This window comes from Athene noctua, chromosome 2 (assembly GCF_965140245.1).
Source record: "Athene noctua chromosome 2, bAthNoc1.hap1.1, whole genome shotgun sequence".
NCBI classification, from domain to species: Eukaryota; Metazoa; Chordata; class Aves; order Strigiformes; family Strigidae; genus Athene; species Athene noctua.
Genome location: NC_134038.1, coordinates 168323143 through 168336747, shown reverse-complemented (window position 1 = coordinate 168336747; position 13605 = coordinate 168323143). Strand labels below are relative to the sequence as shown.

At 43.7% G+C, this 13605-nt stretch overlaps 1 protein-coding gene across 1 annotated transcript in view; it reads left to right on the top strand.

Annotated features, from left to right (window-relative positions):
- The window catches only part of VIPR1 (vasoactive intestinal peptide receptor 1), a 120039-nt gene extending 109460 nt beyond the window's left edge, over positions 1-10579 (top strand). Inside the window, exons 11-13 of the mRNA XM_074901114.1 lie at positions 824-953; positions 2319-2360; positions 3851-10579. Of these exons, the coding sequence (XP_074757215.1) occupies positions 824-953; positions 2319-2360; positions 3851-4042 (364 nt within the window). The 3' untranslated portion in view covers positions 4043-10579. The remainder of the gene's footprint in view (positions 1-823; positions 954-2318; positions 2361-3850) is intronic.
- Positions 10580-13605: the final 3026 nt, after the last annotated feature.

Sequence of the window (13605 nt, the reverse complement as noted above, 5' to 3'; positions counted from 1 at the left end):
TGCAATAGCCTGTCATTATTTTGAGCTAAACATACCATTTCTCTCCTAGAAGCTGTCATTTTCAGAAATCCCAAGCAAACAAGGACAGTGCTAGATGATGATTTAGCTTGTGGAGATGAAAAAAGGTCTCCGGTGGGAGGGGGAGAAGAGAGAAGCAAGAAAGAAATCCCTCCATTGAAGTTACTAGGAGTAAAGATGTCACATTTTATGTTGTCACCACATCTGAAATCACCAACCATCTGCAGTCCATGAGCCAAGGAAAAATAATCTAGGGCTGATCACTCTGCCTTAGCTGGAAGCACGTATATATTTATATGAGAACTGTTAACAAGGAGGAAACTAAGCCTGTGGAAATGCTCCCAGCATGGTCCTTGGTTAGTTGGAACTGCCTCCACGTGACTGTGCCCAGCTGAGGGTCCACCCCCACAGGTCATTGCATCCCAGTTGAGGTCATCAGAGAGATCCTGGGGAGTTGAGGCTGTCAGGAGCTATCTCAACACCCTCCATTTCACTGTACCCCAGACACTTCTTCCCTCTGGGCGAGGGCAGCCTCCTGATGCTGCCTCGTGCCTCGCTCAAGGCTGCTGTTGAAAGTCTGGATGTTCCCAGGACGTCAGGGTAGGTGCCCTATACCACATCTCCTACGGGCAAGCAAAGTCATGTAACATGCATACGGGCTACACCATCACGATCCAGGTAACCAGCAAATATATACTGCAGCAAATTAACATTTTGGGGTTGCGTAGGGCTCAGATGCAGGGTTTCTCATCAGCCAACCCTTTAGCTCCTCTTCCCCCTCCCCTTATGTTTGTCTTTCCAACAGGAGGCTGGCCAAGTCCACCTTGCTGCTGATCCCTCTCTTTGGCATTCACTACATCATGTTTGCTTTCTTCCCTGACAATTTCAAAGCAGAAGTTAAGCTGGTCTTTGAGCTCGTGGTTGGGTCGTTCCAGGTAAGCCACTCTTTGGTCCACCAGTCAGTCACCAGGTCTGTCTGCAGGGAGTATAACAAGCTTGACAAGGGAATAAGCAAACATGGGAGCTGGGATTTTCCCAGACATGCCCAATACTGCTTTTGTACCTTGAGGGAAAAAGCTATTCACTCCAGCTTGGCCAGGATGGAAGATAATTTTGTATTTTGCCTCCTGGAATTCCAGAAGGAGATTTTCTCTCCTTATTTTAGGCAGCTGAAAAGAAAATGTACCTCTATAAGTTAGTCACCCCAGGGGTTTTTTGTACTAAATAGATAAAAATGAGCATCTCAGTTCACTTTATATATTATTGACATGGTGTGAGATGAGATTAATGACCTGGAGGGGAGTGTCTTTCTGGCCATTAACAGGAGCCTAGTCTGTCTTCAACCAGTTGATTTACATGAACTTTCTCCTCTGTTAATAAGCCAAGTCCTGCCTGTAGATCCTGCATAGGAGACAGGTTCCCCGCCAGAATGGATAATGGGGCTATCCTCCACTTTAATGTTTAGGAAGCCCTAATGAAGTTTGCTTCTTAGACCCTCCCACATGCTTCACTTCAGTCAGTTCCAGTGATGGACTGTTAACCTTGGCCCTGCTGTTGCATGAAAAGAAGCATTTATTTATGTATTTTGCCCCAATGCATCCACCCATTTATCAGCTCCAGTCACTTTGTGTCCTCACAGCCAGCAAGCAGGATCTGTCTGTCACCATGTACCATACATGTGTCAGTGGCATGCTTTGTTCAGTGGTGACTGAGTTAACGTCTCTGTCTACATCATCATCACTTCACATCTGGCATCTCTCCTTTGAGAGATAAATGGATCTACATTCACTCCTTGCCTTTAGTGTTTGCAACCATAAGTGCTAGACAGAGGGTTTTTTTCATTTTTTCAGTGGAAGATGAGATTCTCAAAAATGAGGTGTCACTGCAGGGAAGATGGGAAAAGAACCATTTAGCCCCATACCATGTCTAAGATCTTTCTGACCTTGATGATGTACTAGTGAGCATGTTTAGATTTCTCCAGTTTCTGCTGACAAGACCAAGCAGGAGAGTTGAGTCGAGTATCCCTTCCAGTTGCCTTTAATGCTCCCGTTCGATTGACCAAGTGACCCTTGGAGCTGAACTGACTCCTGATGTCTTTAACCACAAGTCTGGAGCAATCTCTGAACTCACACCAATACATCTGCTGCAAAATACCTTAACCAATCTTCCCCTACTCCTTTTATGGGGAAAATGCAATCAAGTGGTTTCTAAGGGGCACTAGTTCCCCAGCAGTGTGCCCTTTCTCTGAGACTGCAGTGAGTTTGCGAGGTGCTAAAAGCCTGTTCTGTACTTTCCTCTAGGGATTTGTGGTGGCTGTTCTGTACTGTTTTCTCAATGGGGAGGTAAGATCAACAGTATTCTTTGGTTAATATTTGCAGCTAAAGCGAATTGAATGCTTGTAGAGAGTGGATTGAGAAACGTCCCATTCCTGATGTTACCATACTGGGGGGAAGCATCCAAGTCGACTTGCTCACTCCAGAAAAACAAGCATTTTCTTGACAGTTTCCAGCACAATTAATAAACACATTAGGACTTTGTGTGCACTGTAGTATTGCTGCTGCTGAGTCTCTCATGAGACAGCATCAGCAGAACTCCCATATGATCTTGCATAAACCCTGATCCAAAAGGACCACTTCAGCAGGATAAAGCCCATCTTCTAAGCCCTATTCATGCTTAGCTCCTCAATGAATCCTTCACAGAATCAGGCCTACTGCCAAGATGGAGGCTTGTTAGTGCAGTGATATTTTTGTACCATGCTCCATCTGACCATAAGAAATTCAGCAGAGACTGATTAAATCCGTATCATGAAGGCTATCGAGGTGAACAGCCAAAATCTTGGATCTGCTGTCAGCTGGAGCAATTTCAGCTCAATAAACTGACCATAGACAAGAAAGAAGCAGCTGTGGTCTGGGTTTGTATTCCAGCTTCCTAGTCCAGAATCACAGTTTGCTCTCTTACAGCTCTGGTGCTGCTTTCAGCCGTGCTGATGCCATGTGTACCATCATGCAATGATATGCAGGGAACATAGGCCAGCTCCAGCAGAGACCTTTGCCAGTAGGCCTGTGTGAAGCAGGGCAGTACCACACAAACTTATTAATGATCCAAAACCAGTACAGGCATTGACATGACTTCTTAGACACAGACCAGTGCCAGGTGAACTTGTTCCTACCTTACAGGCATTGATCTTGCCTTTCCCATGTTTCCAGTCCTGGGGTTTGCATCCTCATATTGTACTGTTCCTGTGCTGACTGATCCCAGAGACCCTCACACACAGCTCTTTTGTCTAATTCGTACTGTTATCTAAAAGTTTGGACTGGAAGGCTGCAGGAGGGGACAGGGATGGTGGCCAGATTTGTTCATGGTTCGAATCTGGACAGTGTAAGCCAGATGATGTCTGTAAACTCCCTGAGCAGGAACAAGTAGCTTCTATTAAAAAAACACAGCTGTATTGACAGCTTTACAAACAAGCTGTAGTTAAATCATTTGTATTTGGACAAAAGCAGGGCAGTGAAAAAAAAAATCTTAATTATACTCACACAGTGTAGAACGTATTGCCATTAATGTTGTCTGCCACGTTCACGGTATCAGATAAGAAATGCCCTGTGCTCACCTTTCTGCTGAAGCTCAGGGATTTCGGCTCTAGTATTTTACTGTCTGGAGTGTCACCTCTCTTCTGTGTGGTTTAAAGATGTGGATAGGTTGAGTTTAGTGGCCTTTATAAAATAATTCTTGGCCCCTTGGTAGGTGAGTTGCCCATGGCTGCTCACACAATCAAATCAGAACAATAGAAAATGCTCCCCTCTGCTGACTTACTTGTCTTTCCACTGCCTAGGTCCAGGCTGAGCTCAAGCGAAAATGGCGGAGGTGGCATCTGGAGCGGTTCCTGGGCTCAGACATGAAGTATCACCACCCTTCCTTAGGCAGCAATGGCACCAACTTCAGCACCCAGATCTCCATGCTGACCAAGTGCTCACCAAAGACACGCCGGTGCTCTGGCTTCCAGGCTGAATTCTCTCTGGTGTGATGGGGAGAGGCTCTCCAAGCACTGAGCATCCAAGAGAGAAACCAAGAGACAGAAGGATCCCCAGGAATCAGTGATATGATGACAATTCCTTGTGAAATGACATGCTCTGCATGAGCCAACAGAGGACACAAAACTGGAAAAGCCACTGGCATGCAGAACAAGAATAGACAAGCCAAGAGGCAGAGAAGAACTTTTCCTCTCCCTTTTCAGAGCTTTCACTCTTAAGTTTCAAACCCTCAGGGGCTGATAACTATGAGTAAAGGTCCCAGTCACTTGAGGAGAGCCTGGGAGATCCTGATGTGTCATAAATAATGAAGTATGGGGGGTAAGGGAGGGGAGATCCTGAGTCCTTGGTGGCTTTAACCAGAAGCGGCATCTCTGAAACAGATAAATCGCACTTTTTAAAGAAATGAGCCAGCAAAGGAGAGAGGGAGGCAAGAAGCAGGAAAAAAAAAAAGCCAAACATATGTGCCCAAAGTCACATTGATAAGAGGTTGTAATAAGGCACTGAAGACGGACTTGGGGACACGGGGAGAAGGGACAGGAGGAACATGAACAGAACAGCCCCTGCCTCTGTGTTTGACACGTGTAAAGATGAAGCTGCAGTACCAGGAAAGCCCCTCGGAGGATGCCCCACTGCTGCAGTGTGTTCTGCTAATTGCCCACCATCCTTGTTAGCAAAAGCTTTCCAAGCACCCTTGGTGCCCTCTGGAAAAGCAAGTGGCTGAGAAGGAGCAGCATGGATGTCCTTCTCTGCACTATGCTCATGACATTGTGTTTTGTTTTGTTGTTTTCAATGAACAGGAAACTCGATTTGCATGTATAAAAAACAGGTACAGATGCCAAAAGCAGAGCCCGGCTATGTTTTTCATTCTTTCTAAGTTTGCCCGTAGATCTCGGTGCATTAACACATCCAGGATCATTAGGGATCAGGGGAAAACAATTGGTCTGTAATTCATTTGCACTTGCTTTGTACACACTGCCAGGAAAGGGAGATGTAGAATTCTGTAATCCTTAACTGAATCAGACCTGCCATAAGGACCCACTCTCCAGATGAAAAGAAACTAGTGTCACAGCAGCAAGCAAAGTTGCTTTCATCAGAAAAAAAGTTGTTTCAGCATGGTAACTGGCACTCCAGGAGTCAGGAAGGAGTGAAGGAGCTATTAAATTGATTTCTTCTTCAGCTTTTGTGGGGAGCTTTCATCCTATGATGAAGGCATTGTTAGATCTTTAAGGTGTGCATGTGTGTTTTACCTCTTTTCTGAAGGCCTGTTTGTTTTCATATGGGGCAATCCCTATTTGAAGAACACACATGGATCCTGTTAAAACAAAAGGAATAGTTATTTTTTTCTTTTCTTGGTGTAGGGGTGTAGGAGAGGGGTGAAACCAAATCCTGCTCACACATACCAGGCTGGCAGCTCACAGGGTATCACACGCAGCTCATGCTCCCAGACACTGCATTTGAGACAATCCCCACAATCCCAAACTCAGTCACAAGATAGACAACACAAGGGTGTGGATGCTTGTGTTTTTATCCCACCCAACCATATCAAATGGGGTTGCCTAAATTTTACACTGGGGGTGAGAAATCTCTGCCCAACCCATGTGTACACTTAACAATTAATTGGGCTGCTTTCATCTTACTATAACATGTCCTCGTGAAGGAGAGTCTTGGTCACCAGTGCATGTACGTAGAAAGCTTCTCTTTCAGAGTTTAGAGATCTCAACTTATCTACCAGGTGCTAGCAGCATCTGGATTTCTTTCTCTTCATAATGAAATACAGTTCATCTTTAGATTGGTGGGTTTGGGGTTTGTCTTACTTGTTTGCTTGCCTTAATCATCTGTGATTCACTGCCAAGGAGAGTTGCAGGTCTGGACATGCAGTTCTGAGAGGGCAGTTGTTACATGCACCCAGAGGTATAGCTATTATCATCTGAGCTCGATGCTTCCACAGTATTTCTCCACATGTGAGACTGAGAACAGCGTAGAGGACTGAAGTCAGTAAAGGGTATGAGATACTCTGACATAACTGCCATGAAGGGTAGACATGCAACCATGAGTTTTCAGTGAGCTAGCTCATATGTTGTCATGGTGTGGCCATGGCTATCCAGACTGCAAAACATAAGAGGATAGGTAGATATTGTGAAGATAGTAATAATCAGCTCCATGGTCCTGGAATTAACCTCCTGACAAGACCCCAGGCTAGACAGGTGCAAGCCATCTTTGTTATGGCTACATTACACATAAACCTTATCGTTAACAGTTAGAATCCAACACTGACATGCCATATGATCATCAAAATCCTCTTTTAGCATCTCTCTAATTCCCAAAATCCAGAGAAGCCAAGAGGATACTTAAAATTCCCCCATGTTGCTTGCACTTCAGCCCTTCTACCCTGATACCGCAGGAACAAGGTCCCCATTGAAATCTCAGTGAGGTTCTCAGAGGCAAGGGCCCTCTTCTTGTTTAGTGCTGGTGCTGCCCTGGTGAGTGCTTTCAGATCTGGATTAGGACTCACACAGAGATGCTGGAGAAGTCCCACCAGTACCACCAATTCTTCTCCTATGCCAGATTCAAAGCAAGCATTTGTGACCTAGGTCTGCATTTTACCAAGTGAATGGCTAGTGGCAAGGGAACCCAGAGGAAGCAAGGGAAAGCTCTCTCTCAGCTTCCAAGTTGTTCCACTTGGTGTAAAATGCTTCCTCTCACCAGTTCAGTTTGGAAGCAACGTCAGTCTAGGAAAGATTTGATTCTGATTGAACTGCAAAGTCATTCACCCTCTTTATCTATCATGATAACTATTTATGCCCAACAAAATTGGTGGGCTGCAGAGGAGCACTGAGGTGCCTAAGGTGTGAACTGAAGTCCCAGGTCCCAGACAAGCAAAGGGGGAGTTGGAGCACAGAACTGTTGAGCGTAAGTGAAACACCATTGCCAACAACCTCGTTTATGAGATGTGAGGGAAGCCCTTCCCATCTGCTTTAGGCAGCTTTTCTGGGGTAGAAGGTCCATGTCTGTGAGCTATGAGCAGTGAGAAACCCTGTGCATTTTCACTCTTGTTCTTCACCCTCCTTTTCCTCACTCCATGCTTGTAACTCTAGTTGCAAGGGGGACCTTCTGCTTTGTATTTACAGCTTCTTTTCCATTTCAGCCCTGTGCTGACCCGTGCCAGCATTAACCATATGCCAAAGGCAGCAGGAATGGGCTTGCCTTTTGGAGACATGACAGGGAAAAATTTAGCTGGTTATTTACTGATGCCACAGGGCCTTCTGCAGTCCTTGAGATGTACCTCCAGACTATTCCTCATGGGAGCCTGAAGATAAGATGTGACTTAAACTGAGTAGCTCCTTGATAAAATGTTGAGTACATTAGCATGTCAGGAACAGTGCCCCAGGCACCCTACTTGCAATTATTTCTTCACAGAACAGGCAACCACACTGCCATTATACTGTCAAGGGTTTTTGGAAGATTAAGTGAATGTGCTGAATATACCTGCAGTGACAGGCATGGCAGTATTAGTGATGCAGGCAGTGCAAAGCTGCCAGACCAGCTGCATTGGCCTCATATTTTCAGAGAACAGAGGAGTCAGTGGTGAAATCAGAGCTTTTCACTCTGGGGATATGAGCAATCAAGTGAATGATGACATTCGGATCAGGGCCTTGTTTAAGTGGCTTAGTGCAGGAATTTGACCCAATAATGGCCTCCTCTACTCTGGTTGTCATACACTCATCAGTAAAATGGAGTTCAAGGACTTCACCACAACTCCAAACAACAATCCAGACTGAGTTGTCCTGAACCCATGCTGAATACACAATGCAGCACTCAGGACTGATGCTGTTGCTCACAAAGCATCAGTCTGAGCCCCTTCTGTAAGGCAGGAATTACTCCAGTGAAGGCAACTGTGTTAATTTAATGCAGGGCAAGATCAAATAGCATACCTGGATGTGTTAGGCTTTTAGATAAGTTTGAGGATCATGAATTAAGATTCCAAAACTCTATACAGAAATTCTGATCCTGTTCGCATTAATCTTCACTTCAGTGACTTCTGAATTGCAGCATGAAACTGGAATTTGCCTTTAGAATAATTCCTTTATCTTCAGCCTAGAACTGTTTACTCCCTTTTTTATACCAGTGAGACATTAAACCCCTCCTGTTAATTAGTCACTGTATTTCAGTGATTAAGCTGTTAAACAATTATTAATGTGTGAAACTATTAACATCTAAAAATTAGATTATTTTCTGAAGGTCTAGAGGTACAAGGTTCAATACAAACGTTAGACTATAGATATTTCTATTCAGTTGGGACTTACAGTGCTCTGTGGCCCTCTCATAAGCAGAAAGAAATGAGAATATGACCATGTTTAGGGTTTAAAAAAAGAGCAGTAATGAAATTCTAGGCTGTTGAAGAATTTCAGGGCATTAACTTGCAACTAGTTTTTAAAATCAGAGGCATATATGCAGCAGCATTGTTACTGTAGTTATGGAATGAAAAAGGGATCCCAAAAAAGCCTGGAAGATAAAACATCTGAATTGGTTTATACTTTTTTTTTTTTTTTCCTAAGAAGGAGTTATATTTTTCTCAAGAAAGGTGTTACTGGAGAACAAATGTTTTGTGCATTAACTAATCAGCAGATTTACTTCTTTCTCAATATCCCACTTGATCGCCGTTCGGCTCAGAAGCCATGAGGCAGAGTGGTGTCTGTGTCACAGGGCTATGCGAGCAAAGGACTTAAAAACAAATCTCTGCTCCAGTCTGATGGAAATACTTTCAAAGAGAGCTGCACCTACTGATTAATCAAAGACTGACAGTGTTTTTTTAAAAAGAAAAATGAGGTTCCAAAGAAAGCTCAGGAGTGAATATCACTTCTCTCCATGGCAGGGATTAAAGGGGTTTGGTGGGATTATTTTGTCTCCATTCCTGCCACCTTTACAGTGTTTAAACAAGGCAAAACCCAGTGGGCTTCTGCAGAAAACATGAAATATTTGCAGACTAAAAGGAAACTTGTAAATGCCGGTATGTGTCCTTGTGAAGCTTACTTTATTCTGTCTGCACAAGTTCAACTTGGTTTGATAAATGGCCTATGGAAATCCACGTGGTATTAGAAGCAAGGAGACTGAGAAACAGTGGTTCTTGTCTGGAAAGTGAATCTAGGCTTAACACCAAAGCCCATGTAGAACATGCTTCTGCCCTGCTGTGCCCCAGCCTCTCTGCTTTGAGGTGGGGCATTTAGCTGAAGAAAGGATCTTGACTGGAGTGTTGACACAGCCCTGTAATTCTTCCTGAGCTATCTCTGCACTAATGAATGTGCCAAACTCTTGGTGACGAGAACTGCAGTCCTGAGCTCCCTGTCTTGCAACTCTGCACTTTTCACACCCCAGTGCTTACGGTGGCCAGGACCATAATGCTTGTAGATGACCCTTCAGGAGCAGGACGCCAATCTCGTGGCCTCATATATACCCATATCCATCTGGAATGACTCTGCTGGTAGCATTCGGGAGCTAAACTGATGTAATAGGGAAAATAATTAAGTCCCAAACTGATACAATGAGTCAGCTATCCCAAAATCCACAACAGCATGGATTTCAATCCACTTTCTTTTAGTCAGTCAACTTTTCACCCTGTCTCCAAACCCCGTATTTGCTTACCAGTCTGATGAGGTATATTACAATGACTGATCTTGTTTTTTCCCCTGGAGATCTGTACAGTTATGAACTGTGGCTTTTAGGAATTAGGAGTTTCCTGGGCCCACTGACAATCTCTTCCACCTCCTACTGTCTGAACATCCTAAGTCCTTGTCTGCTTGCATGGTGTTGTGCTATATACTGAAGAACCTTGGGTTTGAAACCCTGGTTATTTCTAGCATACTGTGAAATCATAGGGAAGACAAACATTGGGACTGGAAAATACATAACAGGTCTGTAAGGGAAATAATGCACATTTGGGTCCTGAGGGCCAGGCCTTTAGGATATACAAATAGGCATCAGCAGAGCACTAGTGTTTTATACCCAGGTTTGGTGGATATTGTAAATTTGTATGTAAAGAAAATCTGAATAGCACATTTAAAAAAAAAAAAATATTTTTGATACTCTGGTGATCATAAATTAAGTTTGAAAAGACACTTGAATTTAAAAGTGCATTTTTCAGACTCTCTTTCAAACACCTCAAGCTGGTCAGTAGCTGATGCCAGCTGACTCTTTTCTTCTGACTCAATCTGTAAGCACCTCTGCCCTCCTGTAAATAGGCTTTGACAGCAAAGAGTGATGAAAACTGGCTGTGAACAGAGAATTCCTGTCTCTGTGGACTTTTATGTACCTGGGTGCTTGTGATGTGTTCTTCATGCCAGTGAGAACAGGCCTGCTTTCTCAGCACAGGTGAATTCTCCACTTTGTTTCATGGCCTTTTTCCTGATGTTATTTATTTTGTTCTGACTCTGTACATATGCAATGAATTGGCTATTTTTTTCCTTTGTATTTGGTTCATCTCCTTGCATCAGAAGAGGTTTGTCTCTGTGCTTGACACTGCTGAAAAAAAAGCAATAAAGCCATCGTGAAGACATTGTGTCTAAGATGTTCCACCTGATATTTTATTTTTCTCAGTCCTGAAGCAGACACAGACAGAGGAGGAAAGGCTAAGTAGGAGGTAGTGAGCTGGTAAGGTGGCTGCCTGTTGTCAGGCATAAGGATCTCACACTTTGTAAGGTTAGTCAGATAGATCAAGTCACTCTCAAAATAGGAGACCTTCTTTGAGAACATCTGTGCCAACAGAAAAATCGGTACAAGCCCAAAACCACCACAATGAAGGCAACATTAGTGCATGAGGTAAGTGGCTTGATGCAATGTCTTTTGGAGGCAGGACTCATGCATGGAGGTAATAATCATGCAATTGCAAACACACTGTGGTTCTTTTGCCACTATCAAGAGATGTTAGATGATTCCTGTATTTGTAGGACGTACACCCATGCACACATACACACACGTATTGATTTACAAGTTACAAGTGTAGGGTTGGATGCTGGAATATCCTCCAACTGTCTTCCTGTGCCATTCAAATTCACCCCCATAAGAATCCCTCCAGTACCCTGGATGTACAGACCAAAGGTAAGGTCTGGTTTTTTTACATCACAGACTGTAGCAGTTCATAACCACCCTTCAAGAATATCAAAACCCCAAAATATGTGAAAAACCATGTTTGTTCTCATTACCTTCAGGGCTGAATACACTCAGACTGCCAGTCATGCAGGTGACGTGTTAGGAGAACCTGTGAGCAACTTTTTGAGGGCAGACACAATGGGTACATTTCACCTGCAGAAATCCCACACTGTTGTGAGAAACCAAAATGCTTTACTTGTGAGATGCACAAGAGACCTGCCATCCAGTGCTCTCTGCAACATTTGGCATATATAATAACCAAGGCCGTCTATACAGTGCACCTTCCAGCTCAAGGTGGTGGTTTGATTTGCACTTGTCACAACCAGATGATTCCACAGCACTGGTAAATTCATAATCTGAGCATCATGAGATCATCCTGCCTGCAGCTCTTACAGCTAGACCCTCAAGACATCCACCTCAGTACTGTACATGCACCCCGTCACTGTACATCCCATATTACATCTGACTGTAGCAATAATTATACGAGTGTGTAATTAACAACTTGCAGATACAATAGGAAACACCTGGGTCTGGAGTTAAGCATCCTGCTGCTTAGTTGATACTTTAATTTGCCTTTGGGACATAGGTTAAGTTAGTCCTCTGAATGTGTTGTTTATCCACATCAAAAGGAATGCCTTGATTTTTGGAAATGCGGAGTTCATTGGATCTTTTCAATGTGGAGTATGATTTGTCTACATAAATCCCTTACATACTCTGGGTTGAAAGTAGCTCTTTCCATGGAAAGAAAAGGATTGGTGTTTGAACATGGATTTTGCAAAGCATCCAGATCTCTGCTAGCTGATTCCAAATTGTTAGCAAGCCGTTTGAATTAACAATTCTTTAGGCACAGAACTGCCCAGTAAGGCTAATAAGACTTAACACTCTTCCTTTCCATTTCCACTGACCCTTCATGGAGCTGGTGGTACTACAAAGCTCAGGTCTGTCTCTGCCTCCTCGACACACTGTGCATGCCAAGCGCTGGCATCTTGTACGCTGGTCCCTCGAGCAGCAGACACAGCGATAGTGCTCAGCCTGCAGGAACTGTGTGCTCATCCTTGGCAGCTTTCCCACTGTGCCAAGTGATCAGATAACTCCTGAGCCTCACACAGTGACCTTAGTTTTGCAGCTTTCCCAATGGTGCTGCATCTGCCTCTGCATCATGTCTGTATTTCACGCTTGGTGTGTGCCCAGTTCGGTCTTTTCAGGTCTTTATTGCTCAGAACAAAGCATGAGCCTTCCTCTGTGTTGGAGAAATCCCTAACAGGCAACTACAAGCGAACAGTAATTACTCATATAAAAGACACATTATTTAATGTGCATAAATTAGGTAGTGAAAATAGATTACAGTGAGAAGTCAACAAGCTTTTCCTTGCACATAGGGCCAGTTTCACAGCTCACACCCTCTTTAAGCTGATTTATACACGCTGTTCACACTACTGATGAAGGCCAAATCAACAACTAGGGGTGACAAGTCTTCACTATATATGTCTCTCCTTTCTGCATGGATTAACCATTTTCATTTAAAAGCAAAGGGTCTAATACTCTGAGCCATTCTGAGAAGCGATGCTGTTGCATATTGACTTTCACTGGATCCCTCTGTGGATTAAAACAGAAATCAGAAAAACAGGTTACAAAGGCTGGAGAAAGGGAAGATCAGCCAATTGCATTTATTCTGTGTGGAGGTGATGATAATCACATGCTGCCAAAAAATGTCTTCCATATGAGGAACACCAATCCCTGCCAGGAATTAATTAGTGTAAGTGGCTTTGATGAAGGTCTCCTAAAAAGTCTGAGCCAAAAAATCACCCAACCACCTGTGATCCCTGCTGTGTGCCCTCTGTGCAAGACCCATCCACCCTGGTTTACAATGAGCATAGCATTGTTTTTCTTAGACACACCATTATTCTGAACTTGACAGAACATGTGATCACATATATCTGGAAATTTTTGAGCTTGTCTTTAGAGCTTCTTTGTGTAAGTTCAGTGGCTTTTCATGACTGCAAAAATTTCATTCTCTATAAGACAAAGCCATGATTAAAAATGGTCAATGGCATCTTTTCCGCTGATCCCCTGTGGTTTCCATGGCCAAATGCCAGGACAAGGACTTTTGTGATCTCCATGATATTAATTTCAAATGTAGCAAATCAGTGTTAGCAGTTAAATTATCTTCACTTCACATGCAACTAGTTGTATTCACTCCCTCCCACTGGGGATATAGAGTTTGAACTGTGACTCAGTGCAATCAGCAGAAAGACTCCAGATACCCTCAGACACGTTCAGAAAGACTCTGGATTGTCCAAGGATCACAAGGGAGTGTGGCACAAAGATACTAGGGCTGCATCACTGCCATCATACCATACACTTTGAAAGCCTTAAAACCTCTTCTGATGCTGACACATACTTGCAGAGGAAT